The 25253-nt window shown below is 45.9% G+C and overlaps 5 protein-coding genes and 1 non-coding gene across 6 annotated transcripts; 2 read left to right on the top strand and 4 right to left on the bottom strand.

Annotated features, from left to right (window-relative positions):
• Positions 1 to 1167: 1167 nt before the first annotated feature.
• Positions 1168 to 3158, top strand: BYT42DRAFT_570764 (uncharacterized protein). The gene is made up of 7 exons (XM_051568431.1): positions 1168 to 1277; positions 1404 to 1574; positions 1649 to 1766; positions 1828 to 2082; positions 2155 to 2295; positions 2366 to 2438; positions 2515 to 3158. The coding sequence occupies exons 1-7, from the start codon at positions 1210 to 1212 to the stop codon at positions 2889 to 2891; spliced, it is 1203 nt and encodes a 400-aa protein (XP_051422892.1). The 5' UTR covers positions 1168 to 1209; the 3' UTR covers positions 2892 to 3158.
• Positions 3159 to 4290: 1132 nt separating this feature from the next.
• BYT42DRAFT_497043 (kinase-like domain-containing protein) lies at positions 4291 to 5946 on the bottom strand (the record flags this gene model as incomplete). The annotated part of the gene is made up of 6 exons (XM_051564470.1): positions 4291 to 4500; positions 4581 to 4819; positions 4907 to 5175; positions 5244 to 5381; positions 5495 to 5639; positions 5721 to 5946. 6 exons carry the CDS (start codon positions 5944 to 5946, stop codon positions 4291 to 4293), a joined length of 1227 nt encoding a protein of 408 aa, XP_051422893.1.
• On the bottom strand, positions 5638 to 7552 carry BYT42DRAFT_348883 (uncharacterized protein). Its single transcript, XM_051563166.1, has 5 exons — positions 6676 to 7552; positions 6356 to 6585; positions 6169 to 6263; positions 5721 to 6089; positions 5638 to 5639 (listed from the first exon to the last, which is right to left on the bottom strand). The coding sequence occupies exons 1-4, from the start codon at positions 7374 to 7376 to the stop codon at positions 6030 to 6032; spliced, it is 1086 nt and encodes a 361-aa protein (XP_051422894.1). The 5' UTR covers positions 7377 to 7552; the 3' UTR covers positions 5638 to 5639; positions 5721 to 6029.
• Positions 7553 to 15950: 8398 nt separating this feature from the next.
• BYT42DRAFT_477022 (uncharacterized protein) lies at positions 15951 to 16430 on the bottom strand (the record flags this gene model as incomplete). The annotated part of the gene is made up of 1 exon (XM_051563637.1): positions 15951 to 16430. A coding segment is annotated over one exon (480 nt), but the record flags the coding sequence as incomplete, so codon positions are not given.
• Positions 16431 to 17503: 1073 nt separating this feature from the next.
• BYT42DRAFT_t81 lies at positions 17504 to 17577 on the top strand. The gene has a single exon. It is a non-coding gene; the product is annotated as a tRNA-Val (tRNA).
• Positions 17578 to 24466: 6889 nt separating this feature from the next.
• Positions 24467 to 25252, bottom strand: BYT42DRAFT_349228 (uncharacterized protein). The gene is made up of 2 exons (XM_051563170.1): positions 24935 to 25252; positions 24467 to 24861 (listed from the first exon to the last, which is right to left on the bottom strand). The coding sequence occupies exons 1-2, from the start codon at positions 25126 to 25128 to the stop codon at positions 24573 to 24575; spliced, it is 483 nt and encodes a 160-aa protein (XP_051422896.1). The 5' UTR covers positions 25129 to 25252; the 3' UTR covers positions 24467 to 24572.
• Position 25253: the final 1 nt, after the last annotated feature.

Raw genomic sequence — 25253 nt, forward strand, 5'->3', positions numbered from 1 at the left:
ATTGTTTGTTCGACGAATGGCAGATAAAAGGGCATTACATAGGAAAGTTTTTCCTGTCCCCCCTGGACCATCGACGAAATACAATCTGGACGATGAATGATCGGTACCCCTGGTAGTAGCTTCTATGACAGCATCAAAAACACCCTGCTGGCTGGTATTGAATTCGTAATGTGGTTCTGGCCCGCTCATAGCTTCTGCGATAATGGCCATCTGTTCTCTAATCAGTCTGGGTTGATCTTCGGTGATGACTGCTTGAAAAGCATCTTGAGGACGTGGAACAACAAAGCCATCAAAATCAGCCAGTGATCTCGATAGTGTGCTCAATAGGTTTTCAATCTCCAGCAACGCACGATTGTACATAGCTTGTGCTGGCTCTATTGTCCTGTTTCCCTCTTGTGTTCTCCAGATATAAGCATAATCTTCCGCTAAATGATCACGGAATTGCATCCACAGGGCAAAGGGGTTGGTAGGCTCACAGAAATTGAGTATAGTTGCAAATACTCTTCGAAGTGATGATGGCATCTGATAAGTTGATGCTTCCTGAGAGCAAGTTGCCATTCGCTGTCATCTGAGAGCAGTCCGAGCTGCTGTTCCGCAGCCTGGAAAGTTGGCATGATGACGCCGTTAATTGTGCGAAGATCTTGGAAACTTGCGCACCTGGGATGTTATACAACATCATCCTTAAATAATATCTTTCGGAATGCCTTGGTGACACATCGTAAATCCGGCCGATCGTACCGCCAAAGCGTCTTTGACGTCTTCTCCGTGTTCGTGTTCTTTGGTGATATACGTATTGTGATGGGAATCAGGGTAAAGGTAGGCTCGGGCTTGAGGATCCGTTCTGTTTTTGGCAAACCATGCTGTCAAAGTTGTGTCATGAGCACGTTCTGCCACTATTTGAGGATTCTCATCTTCGGAATATTGCACCATTTGCTCATTTTCCAAATGGTGACCAAGCGTTGAGTGTTGGGATATTCAGAGTGCATAAGAAATGAAAGTAACCGATGAACGCTTCTGCAGCCGAAAAGAAGTCTTTTTACACATTTGTGCCCAATCAATTGGATTGTTTTTGCTTTTTAGCCAATCAGAGACCGTGCACATGATTTAACGTGCATAACTCCCAAAGATTTTTAATATACAGGCATCAAAAATAATTTTTTCGAGGCACATAAACTGCGCTTTCAACAAAGAAAGTGGTTTTACCCCGTCATGAAGGATACAGCCGATGCTCCATGGCTTCGTACCAGCGAGCTTAATATTCCTGATCTTCGCGAAAGGTGAGTTGTTGGTAGTAGAGAATGACAAATGCATTACATGGCTTTGCTCGACGAATCCACAGATCCGTAGATCCGTAAATCCGTCGATTTTATGTTGCGTGAAAACTCACTGGATTCCTCCAATAGACTGTCAACAGAAATCGAAGCATTTGACAGTTACATTAAACCCACACGAAGAGAACAGAAAAACAGAGATCGGTTGTTGGAAATCATTTCATTATGCATTAGTGACATGTGGCCTGGAGCAGTCATTGAACCGTTCGGGTCCTATGTCACCGGGCTTCTTCTTCCAGGAAGGCAAGTACCGCAGCATTCCATCGAACTGTGACCCCATATTTATTTACCAGAAAATATCTTTTTGGCTTTTGTAGTGATGTCGATATGAATATCTCGGTGTCCCAACCAAAAGCTGCATTAAAGACACTATCGAAAAGACTACGAGCAGAACGGCTGTTCCGTTACGAGGAAATGATGCTTATCCAAGCAAAGGTAAATGTGCCACTCCAAGTTTTGTTGACGCTTAACATTCGAATATTATTTCACAAACTAGGTCCCTGTATTGACCATCGAGGATTGGAGACTTCAAACATCCATTGATATCACTCTCAACAATGAAAGTTCCAGTTCGCAACGCACCGAGAGATGGCTTCAAGAGTATCCACCATTGCGTATTTTATTCCTGATCCTAAAGCACGCCTTATCGTCTCTTGTCCTGGACGCTTTGCCCACGTTCCAAGTCATGTCGGCAAAGACAAATGGATTGGCCAGTTATTCTCTGATTTGTCTACTCGTCTTTTACTTTCAGGTAAAATTTGGGGCCTTGATCTTCTGCCAACCCTAACATGGCGATACTGACATTTGCTTGTTTTTTAAATAGCAATATAAATACTTGGTCAATGATACCTCATCGAAAACGTATTATGCCGATCTGTTATTAGGGTTCCTTACCTTTTACGCCAAATTCGACTTTGAAAACATGTGCATCGTATTAAAAGACGGGGCCAAACTTATTCCAAAGGTATAGACTTTGTGTATGGCGAGGAATATTATGTTCAATGCAATTCATTGTTTTTTTTTTGTGATACCAGAGTCAGCTAGATAAAAGCGCGGAAAACTGCTCCTACCTGGACAAAATTTCGATTGAAGATCCTGATCGACCAGGTAAACCCCACGAAACGAAAATAGTAAAACTAGAAACATTTTCGGATGCTCATAAACGCTGAATTGTAATGTATAGGTATCAATGTGGCTCGAAGTTCTAATCGAATCGATTATATCCGTGGCGCTTTTAGCTACCTTGAGACGCTACTCCGACGTCGTATCAATGCCATTGATCCAAGAAATCCTGAATCCGTCTTGTCGGCCATCATTAAAGTGCGTCCGCATCATGCAAGAGATCCGCGTCCAAGTGGCAGATCCTATCGGATTGGCATCATAGAGGTACCAAGTGAAATCGTTCCCTTTACACCTGTAATGCCTACTCTATCCGCAACATCTGAAATATCTGTGACGCCTTCTAAATCTAAAAACAAAAAGCGAAAAAGGCCCCGTGGTGAGACGCAAGAGCGTGAAAGGAAATCTGCGAAACTGACCAATGAGTCGGAGGAGCAGTGAACATGGTAATGGGATGTCTTTGTGTTGTTATATACAACACAACATCTGGTTTATCAATTGCATTTATTCCTTTTGGTTCCTTGCGCTTTGCGTCTTGCCCTCCTTCTTCGTTTTTAGCAAATGTATATAATACCAGTCCGCATCGTTAGCGTCTCCCTTTTCACTGTACTCGATCCTCTGTATTAGTATCGCTGGTTGGAGTGGTTGCATAAAAAGTATGCTTTCAATTTTTACTTTTTTTTTCAAATGCAGCGAGGAGAAGCAGGGGAAAGAACCAAGTCTCCGGTTGACCATCATGGTCTGGATTTTGCCTGTATTTTTTTTTTCTGATTGTGTTACACGTCCACCCCTTTTTTTTTACTTTGCACAGCTGCAGTTGATGAACAACAACTACCCATTTCAGCGATGAAAATCATTCCCAGGGGATGCAGCATGAAAAAAAAGGCCGAGGGATGAGCCATGCAACGAATCTCACCCACCAAAAAAAACCAAACTTACGATCTGCATCTTACAGTTTTTAATAGAATGTGAAAGGAAAACAAAATGTCAAACTTTCTGTGATTGCAGAAGCCGGGATGGTGACAGACGACATGAAAAGGGAGAGAGCCATCCCATTGACATTGACAAATTTTGCCACCTAACCTAAATCGGCCATTTGTCCAAAAACCCCGCATTATCCACCAAAAAAAGAAGGAAACACTCACACACCTATAAATCCTTCTTCATCACTTGGCCTTCTTCAGAACCCCTCTCCTATACATACATTCATCTCTTCTTTCTTTAGTTAATCGAGCTAACCATCCAACCAGAGAAAAAATGCTTCTAAGTACTGGCTCTTCAAGTTACCATCATTCATCGCATCCAAATCTGTTCATCACCGAGGTGTATCCACTGCCGTCCTCTTGCTCACTATCCCTTCAACCGTTTATCAAAACAGTACATGTTCCCACCACATCACTGTATACGAGCCACAATACCTCTCAATCGTGCCTGCGAGACGATCTGCATTCATTTCATCCACCACCAACTCACCATGCATTAACACGGAGTTCGAAACTACCGTTACTGCCAATCAATGCCAGTTCTCCAAACACCGGTCATTGGAAACTGTCGGACCGTTCTTCTCTAGCAGCATGTATGGAAAATCCCAAGAAACACCCATTATCATCCCATCCCATGTTTCTGCAGCGACAAGAAGTTAACCTACTCCAAGAGGCTGTCACACTATCAACGATCAACGAAGTGGACGACGAAGAATGAATAATGGTAGCCAAACACTTGCATATTTTCATTTCCACGCCTGTAATAAATAAATCATTCAATATGTTTCTACTTTGCTTTTCTGTTTGCATTACTTTAGCTTGATGAATCATGCAATCTGCTGTCAAGAGTTCATTGGTTATACTTTTCCAGTGATGAAAGGATGTGCTAATGCTTCGTGCGGGGTCATTCGCTTATCGGGGCTCAGGACCAAGCACTTGTCAAGGAAATCAATAAAAGCAAGAACAAGCCGGCCTTCTTCCTCTGTGACGCCACTGGGAGACGCACCCATAATCCGCGATTTCATATCACGCGTGGGTTTCACAAACGTCGTCTTTTTCACGAATTCCTAACGCCAAACGAAAAAAAAAAGTCAGTCGTCTTTTTCAACCAAGGAGTTTGCCTAAGGATGCACCGAAATAGACATACCTTCTTGGTTAAGCGATCCAGTTCCACTGACATGAAATTATAGTCCTCATCAAAGTGCTGCGCGGTGAATTGGGCTTTTCGCAGCAACTTGTTGGGAAAGCGACCTTTCAATTCCATCATATGCTTCAGCATCTGATTGTTGCTTCGTCCAGGGAACAGGATTTTCCCCGTAAATAATTCGTACAGTGTGCATGCCGCTGACCATACATCAATGGCGAAATCATATGACAATCCGAGGACTACACAAATGAAAAGAAAGGAAAATTTTAACGTAAATAAAACCACTATCCCAAATTTCAGGGCGAAAGATTATCCAACCAACTTACTGATTTCAGGCGCACGATAGAATCGCGAGACCAAGTACGGTGTAATCTCGTTCTCACTGGCATCCGAGGCCGACCCCAAATCGCATAGCTTGAGCACATTTTTGCTATCCGACACGAGGATATTATCCGGCTTGATGTCAGCATGTAAAATATTACACTTCTTCAACAGGGACAAGCTAAGGAATAGCTGCTGCGCATAGATTCGCACCGCCTTTATACTGATACCCACATCCTTGCCATATTTCTTGACCACGTCTCGAAGGTTCATGCTTTGAAACATCATGTTTTTAATTTCATTTCTCAAGGATCCCTGTCACCCCCAATCGATCTTACATACCTCAAACTCTCGAATACCAGGCAAAGATGGTTGCGATGCTCGAAATGCCGTTGTAATCGAATAACATGCTTTTTGTTATCAGGATCAGCTTCCATCAATTTACGTAAAAGACCCAGTTCTTTCAAACCAGCTTTGTACCTAGATGCATGCGACAGAACCAAAAAAAAAAAAAAAAAAAAAAAAAAAAAAAAAAACCATAGATTAGCATTTTGGCTGCGACTTGTTCGTCACTTCATGGATTGCTCGCTTACATTGTTTCATTGCTTCGAATTATTTTGATAGCCACATCTTCGCCGGTGACTGTATCTCGCGCTTTCACCACCGAACTAAACACACCGCGGCCCAATGTAGCGAGGGTATTGTATCGGTCATCCAGTCGTTCACCGATTCGAACACCTAGACAGAGATGGATGAATAACGGAATTGCACAATCGAACTTTTTTTGGGGGGAAGACCGGGTTTCAAAGAATGACTTACTGTAATAACCTTCGGGATCATCCCAATTATCAAGCAGGTTAGGATTCGCCGGGGCGGCCGTAGTCACTGCAATGGCGGCAGGCTGGGCTGGAATAGGAGCTTGTGCGAACATATCGAAACTGGCTGAAAACATATCAATTTCCTTACTGGTGTCCACTTTGGTGACCCCTTGATTCGGCTTGGTCGGAACATTCTCGAGCTTTTCCGAATAATCTGACGCAAGCATATCTCTGTGGCTATCGACTCCGTCCGCCACACGTTCTTGATGATCTTTGCTCTTGAGTAATTCATCTTTAGCAACAGTGTCCTCTAAGCTGTGGCGTAAACGTCGATCATCATCTGCAATGCGATCTTTCGAAGGATCATAATCTGCAGCAGACACATTATTGGGTGAGTCATCTCCTGCTTTTTCTTTCACTATATTGTCCATGCTGGACACAGTATTCACATGTGGTTCCATCGATACGGCAGTGTTTCCTACCGTTGTGTCATTACGGCCTGCATCATTTTTGTTAAGCGATATCGCGATGGGCGTGCCAGAGCCTATACCGATGAAAAAAAAAAAAAAAAAAAAAACGAACAGCGTGAGTTTTAATTCAATCCAACCATCCAAGAATATATCCAAAAAGAATAACCTTTCTCTAGGTTGCCATCGTGAATACGCGGCATCTCTGTGATGGGTGTACTTGCTGAAGGAGTTTCGGCCGGTTTGTTTTTCTTGTACCGTTCCAAAATTGCCTGTCGTCGCTTTCGGCGTTCTTCGATTAATCGGTCTTCGTCCTTCTTGATCTCTTCTTCGTCTTTGATTTCGACATCAACAGGAACTGTCTCTTCCACTGGCGGTTCCTTTGCAATCGCCGGTGTTCTTTTTTTTCCCAAACAAAACAAACAAGCAACGTTAGTCTTCCTGCTTTCCTTTGCCTGATTTCACTGAAGTCTTTCGAGAGATACTTACGGTTCTTTGGGTGCTTCCAAAACTGGTATTAAAGGTTTCTCTTCCTTTGCAGGAATATTTCGTCGTGTATCCGTTGATTCGGATGGTCGGGAAATCGATTCGTCACGATGTCTTGATCTCGAGCTCGGACGATCGTACTCTCTTCTGGAGCTGGGTCTCTCCCGTTCTCGACTGCGTGAACTGTGGTATCGGCTTCGACGGCTGCGTTCACGTTCGTAGTCGTCTTCGCGAGACGATCTTCGTCGTGAGTATCTATCTTCAGCTTTATACGGTGACTCACTTCGACGATCGCGCTCATCACGGGAACGAGCACGGGAAGTATAATCATACCGGTGGCGTCTTCGGTCACTGTCGCGCGATTGGGACCCGTCTCGACTTCGGGAACGGCTGCGATGATGACGTCTAGCGAGCCGCTCATATTCCGCAAAAGGATCATCGTTGTCGGTTACACGACTGCGTTTGGCCGGTGGTGGCGATACTGCATCGTGCTCATCTCGTGCCGTTCGACGAGGGGAATCAGCAACCGTTCGTTTTTCGGCTCCCTTGGAATGGCCATTGGTATGAACAGAAGAACGCCGTTCTCCAGGAACTTCATCTTGGTTGCCTTTGGCAAAATCTTGCAACACATTGTCGTCATCGTCAATTTCGCCTTCTTCCGCATCGGACAAACGAGCCGTTTTTGTTCTATAATCGACCGACATTTTTTTCAATGAGCAAGTGAACTTGAAGAGTCCGGTTTTTTTTACACACAAAAAAATAATTGGACACTATTAAAAGATGAATTTGAAAGAAAAGAAACAGACAAAGCTCAGCAATAACTGTTTGTGTCAATCCGAACGAAAGAAAAAGTGCACGTAACAGAAAAAGAATCAAAAATTGCCCCAACCGACCATGAACCTTTTGTCTTCATTTGATAAACACGTCATTCTCATCACATGACTCTCCGGAGTCTGACGGATCCGGACCGCCCAGCTTTGATTGTCCGGCAGTTGTTTCTGGAGTCTCGTCCATCTTCTCTGCTTGTTAGCTTTTTCATTATGTTCCTATGTTTTTTCAGTCAACGCTCCAAGTTAAAATGTTGACAAGGGTGTACTGAGGGCGAGGCGAAGCCAAGCACAAGCTTTTGGTGTGAAGCAAATTGGTTTTGCCAGGTCAAGGTGGGAGATATCATGAAAATAAAAACCCTACAAGAGGAAATCAAAAAAAAAGGGAACAAAAAATAATGGAAGTACAAAAGACGCTATGGTACAAGAAGACAGTTGTTGATCATCGACACTAATGGAGAACTGGTCATTTTCGGAGCAAAGCAACGGCCTGGAACAGGTCCACGGCAGTCGAAAAAATGTAGATCAGAGACAGCTTATATTTTCTGTTGCTACTCGTTGTAAGTTCTGCTGATGAGGTTGATTTGGTTACCAATTTTAGTGCTGTGATGTTGTCTGTGAATATTTTTATTAAGGCATTTCTGAATTTTTGGGTGTGCAATTGAATAGCGACCAGAATGACTGATAGCTCTCTGACATTTATTGATTGGGCTTTTTCGTCTTCTGTCCAGTAACCCATTGTTTCTATGTCTGACGAAGCTACCCCCAGGCGATGTCTGAAGAGTCGACATATATCGTAACCGCGAGTTTTTGGCTGTCGATCCTCCAAATGGGTAAACCGGTTTGTCCGTTACAAACCATTCACCACTGTAGCTGGTAGGACCGGTACAGATATTTGGCTTGAAGGATGCAGTGTCGTTCAGCCATTGTAGGTACTTGGAGCAGGTGTCGGAACGCAGCAGTAGAGGCAGCTCGATGGTCACCAAAGATCATGCATAAGCATTGATCCTCGGTATGGGTGCGTTGCTTAAAAGACAGGCGAGGGAGAGTGAGGCCGTATTCAAATTTGGGCGAACGAACGGTTAATACAATCGTGCCGAGAGCAGACGGGAAAAACCATGGAGATTCCCACCCATACTTTGCAGAGTCGGATCATCAGACTTTGGTCGCTAGGAACACCGACATACTTGAAAGTAGAAGCAGCTCTGGAGGGTGTTATAAAACTTAAGGGAAGGGAAGGGAGCACCAAAGGACAGCCATTGTATAAAACGACACGCTTTTCGGCATTCCAGCGATAGCCTAGTTGTTGGCTGTGCCATTCGCAAGCGGAAAGGAGAGTGAGGTGGGTACGATGATCGCGGCATATCAGCTCATAAGAGAAGTTGATGCATTGACCACGGACGAGGAATTGATGGGGAGCGGCAAAAGTCATCATCATCAGGAAATAATGAAGCTTCGGCCAAGACGGAGGACATCACGGAGAGTATTGATATAGATAAAGGAAAGGAAAGTAGAGAGCGTAGAGCCTTGAAGGACACTGACCTTTGAAAACGAGAGGAGTTGAGGTCGGAGGGCAGGACTTTGATAGACATCGTCAAGTCGGCTTTGGAAGAGAGAAAGGAGTGGAGGAGGAGCAGTAGATTCATTTTATTGCCATATGACATTCCGATCAACGGTATCATAGGCAGATTTGATATCTAAGAAACCGGTCACCGGGCTTTGGCCATGGATGGTATGATGGGTGACGGAAAGTTCATGGAGGCATAAGGCTCAATCCATAGCAGTACGTGCTGGGCAGGATCCATCTTGGGCGATATCAAGAGGAAGGGCAACACGTTCCAATTGTCGTATGAAATGATATTCCAGAATTTTTCGAAACATGGAGGTGAGACATACGGGCCGATTATTCCCTGGATCGATAATACCGCCCTTTTTGTAAATTGGGACAGCCTGTGCAATTCGCCAGTCAGAGTAACTGATACCCATTTCCAACAGAGAACAAAAAAAGGCGGACAAGTCTTCCTTGAATTCGTTCCATGTTTCGAAGTCCCTATCGGCTATCCAGCGTTGGGTGGCTCCTTTAGTGACGAAGAGTATTTGCATGAGTTTTCTTCTTCGGACCAATTATTCATTATCGCGTATTTTTCGGATAGTCGGATCCACCATTCTGGGCCGTCTCCTTGACGATATGTTGGGCTTTTTGTTTTCATTTTTCGTTTTGTTTTTGCGTAATTGATCGTCTTTTGAGTGAGAGGGTCAATGGACTTGGAACACCTTTGCACCACCCATGGCATCCAGCAGTTCGTCGATATACGGAATAGGGTAAGCGTCCTTCTTCGTTATCTTGTTGGAATACCTCGGCGCGAATATGGTCGACACTAGGTACTATTCGCAAGGCGTCGGTAGCACTAGCAACCTGGGTGGAAGTGAAGAGGCATGCGGAGAGGAAAGGAGTTGCGGAAAAGTTGCAGAGACGGTCGGAAGGAGTGGACTGGCTGAGAAGATGGCTAGCATATGCTGCTCAAGTTGAAAAGAATGCGGTTCGCAGCAGCAGGACAGTGAACTGGGGTGAGGTTTTACGGTTGCAGTGTAACCCATCATGGCAGTACATCGCTCAAGTCGCCATGGTAAGCTTGTCACCGAATTCACCCCAGATTTGTCGCTTGCGTTGGCTGACTAGACGGCGAAATCGGGCAGAGGCTCACTGGTGTTCGATCCAGCGGGACATTTTGCTGAGACCTTCCGCATGGCGCCGTTTTTTGTAGCACAGTTCCCGGTAATCAAATGCATTTTGGAGGTGTTGATTCCAGAAAGACGTCGAGGACGGTTCCGCATATGCCAGAGCAGCGTTCCATAGGCTAAGTCCATATTTATATTCATGGATCCATTCCAAAACCATGTACCGCGGGTGCTAGTCTTATGGTCACCAACAAGGAAGCGATACGAGCATTGAAATCACTACACAGTATCGCGTCTGGCGTAGAGTATGGAGGGTATTAAGGACAGCAAGGGTATCGATGTTCGAGAGAGATGGAGGAAGTTACAAGCAATATCGGCGGCAATACATGAGAGGACATATGGTGATGTGATCGGAAGAACTGTGATGGGATAATGAAAGGAAGATTGAGATGCCAAGTGGTGTAGAGGCGTTGGTCATGGTGTTGGGTCCAACGGATGAGAAAAAGGAGGTGGTGGGAGAAGCCCGATTTCAGTGAGGACGATGAGTGAGGAATCAGAGATAAAGGAAAGGAAATTAATCAGAGGTGTCTTTGAAGTTCGTTGGCATCCCATAAAGTAACTGTTAAAAGGTCGTCCATTCATCAAATTTTTCGGGGTTGGAGGTGCGGGTGAGGTTCATCTGATTATCCACGTCATCGTCAGTGGCGGAAGGATTGGTGATAATATTGGATGACTGCGAGATTGGAGAAAGGAGTGGAGCAGATCATCAACCAAATGCACCTTTGACTGTGAAAGGAGTGGGCAACAGCCAATTTTAAGGGTTCACAAATGAACTGGAGGAAGCGTTGAGACGTTGTAGGTGGATCTGATCGGCTTCACGTTGGCGATCATTCAAGGACAGGTCAGCAAATTTCGGATCATGCAGTCGCGAGGGGTAAAATCAGTGATCAAGGATCGGCTTTAACGTTATGGCGCGTAATCAATCGAATCGAGGTATTGTGGTAACCATTGTAGATCAGCAAAGGAACGATCTGACGACGGGGGTTAGTGAATATCATCATTTTGGGAATTGACAAAGTCAAGAGTATAATCTTTGCCAAAGTGCCTTGGCCTTCCATACGGATCTTGCTTGGATATACATATAGCGAAACACGCGTTCAGACGTCTCGGCAGTAGGCTCGATGGAGGGCGCTTTCATCTTGAGTTTGAACGAAAAGCATTATCCTCCTGAGTAGCAGCAACGCTAGATGCTTCATGAACATGGAGTTGGTCCAACTGCTACGCGTCATCCTCTCACCACAGCAGCAGGGGAATATTGGCATTAGTGGCTCGCTCTTGGAGTGGCCATTTTTTCCAGATTGAGTCCAGTTGAAAGGCACTTCGGGCTGGAGTCCATTGTGGCGGGTGGCCTCGAAATCGGGCGTTGCACCCAAAAAAAAAAAAAAAAAAAAAAAAAAAGTCAGGAGCTTCCAGGACTCAGGAATTTCTTTGCGTTTCCAATTTTTTGAACGCTTTTGAGTGAACCACTGAAGAATCTACCTCTGAGATATGAGAGATGAGTTCAGAAAGGAGACTTGCGGTTATAGTTTCTGTAGGTTGTTTTACAGGGAGTTGTATTGTTGTAGCGTCCTTACCAGCTGTCAATATAATCGCGGAAACCGTTTAAAATTTGACCTATTCGTAAAAAATGATGATGAAAATAAAACTGACATGTTCAGTACTCAAGAAAGCTAGGTTGACAAAAGTAGCAACAGATAGCTATAATAAAGTATCAGTGCTGAGTGTTACAGGTATTGTTACTGTTGCTAAGAGGTTGCTTGCTGCCATAGGGACTTTGAGTGCTGATTTACAATTTCAAATTTTTGAGACATAAACAGAAAAAGAATTATTGTTTTATTCTACACCATCAAATGATATTTATTCTCTAGCCGGCGAAGGGAATTTCTAATCGTGCAATAATCAATATGTCCAATTACTAGATATCCTGAGAAATAGCCGCCGTAGTTACACACGTTTTAACTTCTCTTTCGGATTATAACGAATCCGGAGGAACAATCTGTGACTGTTTATTACCAGTTTATTTACAAATAAGCGCTACGACACAAAAGTAAACAGAAGATTCCTTGGTGTAGATTAAAGTTTTATTAAAGAAGGATAAAAGGCGGCTATGAACACTTGTCCGCATGGGGACTATTGCTCTCGCCAGATCGAAGGGAGGGAGGGTCATGAAAAACCTGCAAAGCAGGAAAAAGGTATAGGGGAAGGGTAGCCTGAGTTACTTTCAGTCGGAGCTACTCAATGATTCTGAAGAATGCAATGAGGGTGGTGGTGGTGGGGAGAGCCAGTTCAAGAGAGGACGGCCAGGATCAGGGTCGCGGAAAAGAGGGAATTCAGGATCAGGGTGGCAAGCTTGGTCTACCTCAAGAAGGATGCAACAGACCACAGGCCAGGTATGTTTCCAGTATGTGATGCGTGAAGGGGAGGTGGGAGGCGATTTAGGTAGACGGTTCAGAATGAAAGATAAAGGATCAGGATGGTCAGTATCGAGGGGAACTCGAAGACGGTGGTGCATGTTCAGGCACCAAATTAAATGGCGTCTACTGGTATGATCGTGTTGACACCAACATGGGTGAGGACGACCGGGGAGCCAACCCATACGCCATCGGATACAGCGGCTGCGTTCCTTGTTAGTCATGGGCAGAAACATGATCGGATCAATGCCGAGGGTGGGGCGGCACGCGCGGAGGAGAGTGCTGTTACGGGAGTTAAGGCGAAGTTCAAATTCTTCTTTGTGGAATGCTTGTATGGCCGCCTTGAGATCTTGGGAGGTAGCTTCAGCACGCGGTCGTGAGAGATTAATCCAGATCCGGTTTTTATGAAACATGATCCAATGATGGTGGGAGCGGCGTATGTGTGGTTGAAGGGTACGCAGTAGACAATCATCTGGTAAATGGTGGGAGCGATGAAGATATTTCGCCTGGAGAATGATTTGGCGTTGGGTCATGGTTGGGAGCCGGGTCAAATGACGAAATACAACAGTTGAGGCAGTACGGTGGCCACCAAAGATCAGCCGTAAACATTGGTCTTGAGCACGGTCAAGTTGTACACGCTGTTTCATGGAGGGGCGGAGGAGGCCAAGGCCATACTCAAATTTAGGACGTACAAATTGTTGGTAAATGCGGGCAGAAAGCAGACGGGGAAAGCCAGTAGGGCTAACGCCTAGGCTATGTAACGTACGCATGGTGGCAAGGGCGCCCCGACTGTTCTGGTGAAGAAGGCGATCAGCATCAATCATACCTTTGTTGTTGAATGGGATTCCAAGATAAGGAAAGCAGTCAGCGCCTGGGAGTGGGGTACCATACAAGGTCAAACGGTGGGAGGGGCTAGATATAGGTGAGCCATCGTAGATGAGAACACATTTGTCAGGGTTCCAGCGGTAGCCTAGTTGACGGCTGTGTCGTTCACATGCAGCGAGAAGAGTAGGCATGGTATCCCAGGTACCGATAATGGCAACATCGTCTGCGTATAGGAGGCAGTTGATGCGTTGGTGGTTGATCAGGAAGTCCGTGGGCATGGCAAAATCGTCATCGTCATTGAGAAACGCTTCTTCGGCTAGTCGTAGGACTCCCGGTAAGGTGTTGATATAGAGGGAATAAAGAAATGGGGAAAGGACTGAGCCTTGAAGGACTCCAGTGGTTGGGTGGAAGCGGGTGGAAGTAGCACCGGAAAGGATGACTTCAATGAAAACATGGTCAAATAGGTTCTGGATGAGGATAAGGAGAGGGAGGGGAGCGGTGGACTCAAGCTCTTGCCATATGACTGTCCGGTCTACTGTGTCATAAGCGGATTTAATATCCAGAAATGCGATTACTGGTGGTTGACCATGGATGGTTCGATGCATGGCACTAAGCTCATGGAGACATAGTGCCTGGTCCATGGCACTGCGGGCATGGCGAAATCCTCCTTGAGCTATATCGAGGGGGGGTGTAGCAGCTTCCAGATGTGGGGCAAGACAGTATTCTAGGACTTTGCGGAACATGGATGTCAAACAAATTGGGCGGTAGTTACCAGGATCGGTGGGGTCGCCTTTTTTGTAAATAGGAACAGCCTGGGCAATGCGCCAGCATGAGGGACTATTTCCCCATTTCCAGCATAGAGCAAAGATGAGAGTGAGCACTGGGGTCAATGGTTCAGCAACGGCGTGCAGCATTTCAGCGCGCACATGATCAATCCCAGGGGCTTTGCGCGGTGCGACACGTTTGATGGCTGCTATGACTTGTGCTTCAGTAATGGGGCAAGATTCCGTAAAAGGAACAGAGGATGGTGGGGCATTGGTAGGCGGTGAGGAAGGTAGGAGAGTACCATCATACACTTGTTGCAGGTGAGCGGCAATGCGGTCAGCAGCAGCAGAGGGTCCAGTAGGATCAGTAAACTGAACAGTAGTTTTTCGATTACGTCGTAGCTTTCCCAGGGTTGCTGCAGCAACCGAGAGATCGCCTTGGCCCATCTTGTCACAGAACTCACGCCAGGTTTGGCGTTTACGTTGGTTGGTCAGGCGGCGGAATTTTGCAGCAGCTTCTTGATGGGTAATCCAACGGGCTATTTTACTAGTGCCAGAAGCCCTACGCCAGAGCTTATAGCATTTTTCGCGGTGATCAAAGGCTGTCTGTAATTGTGGAGTCCAGAACCAACGGCAAGAGCGGCGTGGAGGAGACCGGCGGCCAACTGCATGGTCGAAAGCATCGTATATAGTATTTGACAGACGTGTGTGAAGGGATTCGAAACAGGGTGGGATGTTGGATGTGAGGAGTTTAGGAAGGTCATCGGCAAGTGGTTGGAGTAAGGAGCGGAATTTGTCGTTGAGATTTTCCAATGTGTTAGGGTCTGTCAGCTTACTGAGATGCCACAGTTGTCTTGGGTGTGTACTTCCGGGAGCAGGTGTAGGATGGGAGGTGATGAAAGTAAGATGGATGAGTTTGTGATCAGAGCCAAGGGAATTTTCTGAGTCAATGCGCATGGAAGGTGAAATGAGGGGGAGGGGACTTAGGAACCAGTCAATAATACTGGAGCCATTGCCTCTAATGTATGTGGGCGACGCATAGGCCAAAGAGGCATTCCAGAGGGTGAGACCATTTTCATGTATCCATTCTAGAAATAAGGTACCCCGTCTGGTAGTTTCGTGGTCGCCAACAAAGGAGCCAATACGAGCGTTGAGATCGCCACAGATAATGGTATTGCTGGTGTTGGGTGTAGAGAGCGGGAGATCGGAGATAATGGTGTATGCCTCTATGGCAGAGAGAGATGGTGGAAGGTAGAGACAATGGAGAAGAAGGTCGGCAGTAGTACATGACAAGACATAGGGTGAGTTGGGTGGCAGGACGGTGACTGGGTATGGATATGCAGGATTTATGAGAAGCGAGATGCCCATACTACCAGCATATGCGTTTGGTAATTGTTTTCCATAGTTGTGGTGTTGGGGCCAATGGGTCGGAAAAGAGTGTGGGGGGAGGAGCCAGGTTTCAGTAATAAAAAGTAGGGAGGATTCGGCAGTGAAAGAGAGTATTGTATCAATGAGATGGCGTTGTAAGCCATTGGCATTCCATAATGTCAGTGTAATCGTGTTATTCATTGGGAAGGGAGGTTGGTGGGGGTAGTGCTGGTGGGAGGGGTGCTGCCGGTAACCATGTCGGTATCTTCAACATCGTTGTCATCATCATCGGTGACGAAGGGGTTGGTGGGCTGAGAGGGTTGTGTATCAGGTTGAGGTGAGGTAAGAACTGACCGGAGCGTGTCTTCATCAATCCATTGTTGTTGGTAAAAGGAACGAGCAACTGCGTATTTGACCGGTGGTCGGATAAAACGTAGGGCTCGTTCAAGGCGTTGTGCATGGATCTCATTAGCCTTGGTTTGACGTTCATTTGCCGGCAAGTCTGCAAATTTGGGATCGCGGAGATGAGCAGGGTTACGAGGATTAAAATCAGAGATCAAAGTAATTTTGTGACGTTCAAGGTTTTGGAGAAAAGCAGGATGGTAATCATTGTGGAGCAAAAGTGCAACTACCTGACGGTCAGGATAGTGTACATCGAGGATGCGTGAATTGTCGAAGCCCAGAATGCGAAGACGTTGGCGGAGCTCTTTTGTTTTCATACGGAATTTGCTTGGGATATAGACGTACTGGAAGCCACTATTTCCACTGGTATCGAAAGCGCGAGCGGTAGTGGCCATCCGTTTAGCAGAAGGCTGTTGCTTCTTGGGGCGATGTTTGCTGGCTCGGGCAGCCCATGTATCCTGAGTTGGGGGGGGTGCAATAGGTGTGTCTGGGGCATACTTGGAGGCCATGGTACCAGTGGGTGCAGCAGGAGATGAAACAAATTCAAGCTGAGCAATGCGAGCTTCAGCAGCAGTCAGAGAGTCTTGGAGCTGCTGGTTGAAATTTTTTAATCGCTGGTTTTCAGCGATCAACTCATCGTATTTATCCATACGACTACGGAGGGTGTTGAGCTCATGGAGGACAGTTTTCATAAAATCCGGGAGCGCATCGTGATGTTCAAAACGAAGCGCAGGTTGCTGGGGTTCTCCTGAGGTAGCCGGTGGTTCAATAGTCGGAGTGCTAGGGGTAGTTGGAGCAGGGATGTCAGCTTCTGAATCATCGGTCATCAGCATGTCAGTTTTTGCTAGGGTAGATATATTTCGTGCGCGGTATTGTGCGATTAAAAATTGCATCGTAAGATGCGTAAACCGTTCTCCGCAGCGGCAAAGAAAAAGAGGCATGGGAGGATCGCTCTTATTATGGCCGTTTTTACGAATATGGCCTAGAGTGTGGCATTTGGGACATTTGAGATCTGTGTTGCGCATGTTCTCAAAGTCGGAGTTCAATTGTTCCAGGGCTTCAGGAGAAATCTTTTTTTGAGGTTTCGATGCCCCCGTTGGGTCTTGGGCTTTTTTTTCAATTTTTTTGATGGTTTTGACCGCACCCATAGTGTGTTCACGCTTGGTAGTGAAGCTAATAAGTTCAGGAAGGGTGACGCGGGTACGTTTTTTCGTGGGGATACGGGAAATGCGAGATGGGAGTAACGATGACCGCCGCCGTTTGTTTAAAGAATATTTTTTAGGCTGATGGCCGGATGTCGGAATGGCGGGGCAGAAATGCACTATTTCGCTCTGCGGTTCTAATAGATCTTGCGCAGCTGGTGGTGGGCAGTGCGTTGGAGGTAGGATATCGGGAGGTTCGGTTGTTGTGTCTTTCTCTGTAGTTGTCAAGGTAATTACTAAATCCGGTTAAACGTTTATCCGCGAGAAAAGTGATGAATAACGGAATAACCAGTGATTCCTTGGTGTAGTTGGTTATCACGTCTGTCTAACACACAGACGGTCGCCAGTTCGAATCTGGCAGGAATCATTTTTTTCATTTTTGCACCTGCCTTTTTTTTTATTATTCGTCTTGTCCGTATGTCGGACCTGTTAGCGGTCCTCTAAACGTTTTGTCTTAATGACTCACGGTTCGTAAATATCAACAACAAAGCTCAGTATGAGTAATAGTCGATATATCATGAATAGATAGCATTGTCATAATAGAATATAAAAAGAAACCCCAAAACATTGAATAAACATCATCATTCGTTTTATTGTCAATCCTCGTCTATTTACTTTGGTGATCGTGCAGTTTATCAGATCCAGTAAATACGACATTTGGTAGCGGCTGTCACTTTTATTGTTTATGGAACCAACCGATTTGCCTGTGACAGACATCTCCCTGATTACTGAAGACGACAAGAAAAGATTTGAAATCGAAGACCGTGTAGCCAATTTTTTGCCCGTCGATCTTATTGCCGAATATCAGAAGTATCGACAAATTAAACACATCCCCGCCAAAGACAGACTCAAATCGACTCCAGCACGTGAAGAATTCTGGAGTAAGCACGCAAAGAACCTCGCTGATAATTTCAAGACTCGCCTTATCACATCCAAGACCCCTCATCACGAAATGAGTGACGCCGCCCCTTTGACTCCTTCGCAACCCGCCGCCACTTCCTCTGACTCACTGCCGCCCCATGTAGCTGATAGCGTTCCCCATGGTATCAAACTACCTCCGCCTGATACCTACCACGGTGATCGTGTCGCAAGTGTACTTGACAGCTGGCTCCTTTCTATCACTCGATACTTCCAACTCAACATGCTTCCTGCCGACCGATGGGTACCCATGGCTGTTACTTTCCTGCGTGGACGCGCCCTTGTTTGGTGGAATTTGCTCGAGACCCAACGCTCTGCTCCTTCCACTTGGATCGGGTTCAAGAATGAACTGATCGACCAGTTCCGCCCAGCATACTCCCAGCAAGCAGCCCGTCGCCGTCTCCGTGAACTTCGACAAGTTGGCTCCATCTCGGATTTCGTGGATACGTTCCAGTCCATCCGCCTTGAACTTCCCGGCATGACCGATGATGAAGCCACCGACCGATTCATTTCCGGTTTAGAACATGATGTTGCCGCCCACGTCATTCAGACAGACCCGGTCAGCTGCTCTGACGCTATGCGTATTGCCCTTGCGTTCGAAAATGGCCGTCGCCTTGGTTACAACGCTTTTCCCCAACAGTCGATGCGCACAAGCCCCTCTAGTTCAGATGTCACCCCCATGGACATTAGCGCTGTCGTTGCCGCCACCATTGCCCAGTTGAACTCCAACCAACATCAAGGTTTCCCCAATCGTTCTGGTCCTCCCCGGCGTTCCTCGATCAAATGTTACTGGTGTCGCCGTGAAGGCCACATCCAATTCCACTGCAAGGAACGTGCTCGTGCCATCCGCGAATTAGAACGTGCCCACAAAGCCAAATTTTCCCATAGTTTACATCATATCGAATCGTGTAATGATCATTCTCCGGAAATAAAGGAATCATCTTCTGCCCAGTACTCTCCCGAGATTTTATCTCTCCGCCATGATATACACCCACCTTCGGAACCTGGTCCCGATGACCTCCCTTCATCGGACTTGCCCCCAGTTCCCGACCGTCATGACCCTCCGGAATTTTCTGACTCACAATTCTTCCAGGCTATGAATGCCAGAAGTGTCGACCGCCTACCTCTGTATCCCGTCACCATTCAGGGTCACCGTTTCCTTGCCCTCATCGATAGTGGAGCTAGCACCAACTACGTCAGCCCTCGTGTCGCGCCTTTCGCCTCCCGTTTTACCCCTTTCACAGGTGGTCAAACCGTGGAAACAGCCAACGGCCAGCTCTCTGCTATTGAAGGCCAAGCCTCCATTACGGGTACGCTGTGTGATCTCCCCTTAACGTTCGATGCATTGGTCTTTGACTCTAAGTTCGATGTGATCCTTGGTACCACCTGGCTTAAAGATGCTTCCCCTATTCCCGATTGGACTGATCAGACTTGGACTGTTCAGACGGACGCTCGCTCCTATATTCTTCGCCCTAGTACCCATTCCGAATCCACTGATGGTGCCCATTTGCTCCTTTCTGCCAAGCAAGTCGCCAACCTTCTCCGTCGTAATGAAGCCCGCTGTTTCTTATTGCATCTCAAGCATGACCCTCCGCCGAACGACGACAATTCCGCCTGGATACAGCAACTGACGAACGAATTCACCGAAGTCTTTAGCAACGATATCACTGGGCTACCCCCAGATCGCAACGTGGAGCATATGATCGAAACTGGTGATTCCAAGCCTGTCCATCGATCTCCCTACAAAATGAGCCCACTTGAACTCGATGAACTCCAACGACAACTTAAGGATCTTCTGGCAAAAGGACATATTCAGCCGAGCTCATCACCATGGGGTGCTCCTGTCTTGTTTGTCAAAAAGAAGAATGGCGAGATGCGTATGTGCATCGATTATCGTGCCTTGAACAAACTGACGATTCGCAATAGTTATCCTTTGCCTCGCATTGATGAATGCCTAGATCGACTCCGCGATGCCCGTTTTTTCACTTCCCTCGATCTCAAGTCTGGATACCATCAAGTTCGTATTCGCCCTGAAGACGTTCCAAAAACGGCATTCAACACTCGCTATGGCCAATTCGAGTTTCTGGTCCTTCCATTCGGCCTCACCAATGCCCCTCCTACTTTCCAACGCCTCATGAATTCCGTGCTCAAGGATTGCCTAGACAAGTTTGCCATGGTCTATCTCGACGACATCCTCATTTTTAGTCCGACCATCGAGGATCACCGCGCCCATGTACACACCGTTTTGGAAAAGCTCCGCGAAGCTCAGCTCGTCGTTAACCCGAAGAAATGCCATTTTGCCCAAACCCAGCTCTCGTTCCTAGGTTTCGACATCTCCGCAAATGGAATTCTCCCCTCGCGTGACAAGGTGAAAGCCGTTCAAGACTGGCCGGTACCCACCAACGTACAAGAAGTACGCCAATTCATCGGTCTCGCCCAACATTATCGTCGCTTCATCCCCGGTTTCGCCCACATTGCCGCTCCGATCACCGATCTCACTCGAGGCACTGGTGCCAAACAACGTTCGATCACTTGGACGCAAGAGTGCCAGCATAGTTTCGATCTCCTGAAGAGTAAACTCACTGAAGCGCCTCTCCTTCATTCGCCCGATATGACTCGTCCGTTCCGCATCGAAACTGACGCTTCCGATTATGGCGTGGGTGCTGTTCTGCTACAACAGGATGACACTGGTGATTGGCGCCCCTTGGCCTACGAATCGAAGAAACTGTCCCTTGCCGAACGACGTTTTCCCGCTCAAGAACGCGAACTAATCGGTGTTCTTCACGCTCTCCGTACCTGGCGCTGCTTCATCGATAGTCGAGAACGAAACTACTCCGTATTTGTTGATCATCTTTCCCTCAAGTCGCTTCGCTCTCAGAAGAACCCTACGGCCCGCCTGATCCGCTATCTCAACGAATTGGAATCTTACGACCCGGATATCCAGTACAAGCCTGGTGCTGACAACACGATCCCGGATTTGCTTTCGCGTGTCGGTGGCCCAAATTGTGAGCCAGCTCAAGACGATATCGAACCCAAGTACCTGTACACTATTGAGGCCGAAGACCCCCATGTCGACCCACAAAACGACTGGCCTCGTTTCTACACGCTCGATCCTTCCAACTGGCCCCGCCTAATCAAAGAAAAAATGGAAAAGAACAAAGAGCATTTCACAGTTCGGGACAAAATGGTGTTCTATCGTCCTCACAAGACCGGTTCTCAAGAGTCACGTTATGTCATCTTTTCCCGCCGTGCCGATCTCGTCGAAAATTTCCACAAGAGCTTCGGTCATTCTGGTGTCCAGACGCTTTATCACATCATGAAATCTCGCTGGTGGTGGCCAGGCATGGAAGCCGATATTAGATCCTGGATCAAAACTTGCCCTCAATGTCAGATCGTCGCCAATGAAAACCGCTCGATGCACAAGGCTCCGATGCATCCTCTGGATGTCCCTAGTGCTTTTTCCCGATGGCACCTCGACTTTATTGGGGAATTACCCACAACTAGTGATGGTAACCGATGGATTCTCGTTGCGGTGGATTACTCCACCAACTGGCCTATTGCCCGCGCTGTTCCGGACGCCACAGGTGAGGCCATCGTCAAGTTCATCTACGAAGAAATTGTGCTTCGCTTTGGTTGTCCGGATGAAATCCTCACGGATCGTGGCGCGAACTTTATGTCCAACGTTGTCTCCCGTTATGTTCGATTACTCCGTACTCACCACACGTTGACTTCGGCATTCCACCCGCGAACGAACGGTAAATGCGAACGATTGAACCAGACCTTGAAGAACATGCTCAAGAAATATATCAATGGTAACGTCTACGTGTGGGACCAACACTTGAACCAAGCACTGTGGGCTTGCCGCGTACGAAAACATCGGACGACAGGGTATAGTCCCTTTTACTTAACTTACGGCCGACATCCCCGACTGCCAGGCGACACTGCATGCCCTTGGATCCAACCGACCGAAACGGAACTAGCTCCGGAACTATTGGCCGACGATGCATTCACTTACCTCCGAAAGTTGCGTGAAGCCCGCGAGAAAGCCGAAATTCGAATGAAACGTAATGCGGAAGCGGACAAGAAAAAATGGGATGATGCCATGAGGACCGAAACCCAAATTTTCGAACTTGGTGACCTTGTTCTACTACGCCACGAAAATCGCAAGACCCTAGAACCCTCCTGGATGGGCCCGTATATTGTCATCGGCCGGAACCTGGACACCGACACCTATCAGATCCACGAAATCCAAGGAAAACAATATGCATCCTGGGTACATACCGACCGTCTTCGCCCCGCTCATACGACTGACACCACGGCCAACCAATCTTGGTACATCCCTCGAACGGCTCGTGCACAAACCCAAACCTCAACCTAGTCGGCTCTCCAATTTTTTTTCTCTCCTTCTCTTTTCCGTCTCGATCTCCTCATGGTTGTTCGCTGCCTTCTGTTTCTTCTTCTTTATCTTGCTCGAGGACGATCAAGCGTTTGGGAAGGGGATAATGTCGGACCTGTTAGCGGTCCTCTAAACGTTTTGTCTTAATGACTCACGGTTCGTAAATATCAACAACAAAGCTCAGTATGAGTAATAGTCGATATATCATGAATAGATAGCATTGTCATAATAGAATATAAAAAGAAACCCCAAAACATTGAATAAACATCATCATTCGTTTTATTGTCAATCCTCGTCTATTTACTTTGGTGATCGTGCAGTTTATCAGATCCAGTAAATACGACACGTATTCTCATCAGAAACATATTCTGTAGTATTTTCTGCTCTTTTTTTTACGAATTTATTATGTCAGTTACGCCGGTTCTTCTTTTGCGCCGATTAGATTTGCTATACCAAAGTTTGGCAAATACGGAAGACAGCGCATTGGCTCGTCCGCAGATCGATGTCTGGAGGAACCTTCGAGAAGGTATGAAGGACCAATGGATGAACGAGGCATACCAAAGATATTGCCTGGGAAACGGAAGAAATATAGATCGAATCCGTTCTGCATTAAAGTGGTCCGTAATACTCCTTAATTGGTTATGTTTCGGAATAATAGAAAACTGTGCAGGAAGTTGGCGAGAACCCTTCCTGTATCTTGATAGAAAATATAAATAGGACCATGTTATGGTAGAAATAAAATCAATCAACGAACTACAGATTTAAACTGGACTCTAAAGGAGAACTCACATCTGACAATTACACCATGATCCCGGAGATTAGGCGTTTAACTTAATGACCATTTGAGTGCGGAATTTTGATGGCCGAAGGAGGATATTCCTGAACAGAATTTTGATGATTGTGTGGATCTGCTCTGAGGTTATGCTTGACCTTGGAGGCGTCCGTTGAATTGTCGATGTCTTTCTGATTTGCCTCTGCGTATAGTTTTTTCTTTTATATGTACATCTTTTAAAAAAAAATTAAGCCATCCAGGGTATTGTACTTTTACGCTTTTTCGATTATCTTCCAAATGTTTTCAATTTTGCATTTTGAAAATGATGCATGATATTATATCAAGCTTGTGTTGTGGTTCCGTTTTCTGTTGTATTTGAGCTCGTACTTTAACATATTAAGACAAAGAGCTATGGACATTTTCTTTTTGAAGAGAAATTTTTTTTTGAAAGCGTGCAATACATTTCCACTTAAACAAATGTGTACATCTTCATTGTTCAGACGGGTCACTTTAAACCGTGCTTTAGCAAGAATTGGGATTCCTTTGATCTCGATGCAATTTTAGAATTCAATACAGTCTATGCCCGAAATTAACAACAAAATAATCGTTTTCGTCATAGTCTGTATGGGATCAATTTCCGAGAAAAAGTGTTAAAAAATGAAAACCGGTAACTATGCATCATGCTGATCTTCAAATGAAGAGTAACGCCGCCATGACGTATTCTGTCGAGGATCAAACCTGAGTAGAGATGAATGTCATGTAGACAAGTAGAATGAACTTTTGTCCAAAAGAAGAGGATGACTCATGACAATTTATTTCAATACACTGAAAAATATTTGATGAGCATCCCCAATGTTTGCCATAGGTAGACGGAGAACAGCAGGTAGGGTCAAACTCGCAACAAAGCAAGCGCGAATTTCTTGCTTAATCATATTCATATCTTTCATAGAGTGAAATACAGATACAACGACCAAGAGAAAAGCATACAATCCTACTGTATTTTTTGATCATGACGCATCAGTTCTTGTCATCGAGCATTGAAGCGTATGAGTGATGATATTGAGAATCCCAGCTTAATTCCATAAAAGTGTCATCCTTGACCAAAAAGCTACGAGCACGACGGCTTGTTATAGCGTACAACAGATTACAATCGACAAGGCGAAACTTTGCGTGCTTCTTTTTTGTTTTCGTTTTTATTATACAGTTTGAAATGCTGGTTATCTCGTATTGATTACATTAATTTAGATTACAAACGTGTCAAGGATGGTTTTCATGATTATCCCACTAACTCTGAAGTACCGTCGGGCAACTGCTTATAAGGAGAAGATTGTTGCTTGTTACTTGTTTTATCCGATGTCGAGTCGTCTGTATCCATGTGTTGTGCAATCCATTCGTTGCTCTTTTCGACGGCCTTCATAGGAGTTTCATCTTTTAATTTGGGTAAAATGTTATCAGGTGCCGCTACTACGTTCAATGCTGTAGGTTTGAGTTTTTGAGTACAGTAGAAGCTATGTTGCAAGGACTTACAAATTTCAACTTGGTTCTTTGGCGCATCAACCCATGATCTAGCGATAATACAGGTTAGTGGAAATATATCCAACTTGCTCAAGGAAAGCAGCATGGAAAGAAAAAGCTTACGAATTTTCGGGATCCACTCGATCTTTACTGTTAGGAGGTTCCAATTCTAAATCTTCAAAGGAGCGAGCTGAACCGTGTTGGCGTTCCTCAGCATATTGACCTGCTATGCGATTCGACACTTCCGCTTCAGCCAGTGCTTCTTCATTACTGATGGGATGTTGGGTCGGCAGATACTTAAAGTCAGGCTTGTCCATGGCTTACAAATTGGATTTTTATGTGAGAATGACAAATGTTAAACTAAAAGGGAAAAGAGGCGTTCAGCATGGCACATGTTGCAGGATTTAATGGTCTTTATTTTTTTTTTTTTTTTTTTGTAATT

Source organism: Radiomyces spectabilis (genome assembly GCF_025331425.1).
Source record: "Radiomyces spectabilis strain NRRL 2753 chromosome Unknown BYT42scaffold_7, whole genome shotgun sequence".
NCBI classification, from domain to species: domain Eukaryota; kingdom Fungi; phylum Mucoromycota; class Mucoromycetes; order Mucorales; family Radiomycetaceae; genus Radiomyces; species Radiomyces spectabilis.

Coding starts and splice junctions, on each gene's coding strand:
- BYT42DRAFT_570764 (XM_051568431.1), top strand. CDS start 1,210: ATGAAGGATACAGCCGATGCTCCATGGCTTCGTACCAGCGAGCTTAAT. Junction 2,296..2,365: donor GGGCCAAACTTATTCCAAAG/GTATAGACTTTG, acceptor TTGTGATACCAG/AGTCAGCTAGATAAAAGCGC. Junction 2,439..2,514: donor TGAAGATCCTGATCGACCAG/GTAAACCCCACG, acceptor TGTAATGTATAG/GTATCAATGTGGCTCGAAGT.
- BYT42DRAFT_348883 (XM_051563166.1), bottom strand. CDS start 7,376: ATGTCGGTCGATTATAGAACAAAAACGGCTCGTTTGTCCGATGCGGAA. Junction 6,586..6,675: donor TTGGAAGCACCCAAAGAACC/GTAAGTATCTCT, acceptor GGGAAAAAAAAG/AACACCGGCGATTGCAAAGG. Junction 6,090..6,168: donor CCGTATCGATGGAACCACAT/GTGAATACTGTG, acceptor TGTCTGCTGCAG/ATTATGATCCTTCGAAAGAT.
- BYT42DRAFT_349228 (XM_051563170.1), bottom strand. CDS start 25,128: ATGGACAAGCCTGACTTTAAGTATCTGCCGACCCAACATCCCATCAGT. Junction 24,862..24,934: donor CGAGTGGATCCCGAAAATTC/GTAAGCTTTTTC, acceptor TATTATCGCTAG/ATCATGGGTTGATGCGCCAA.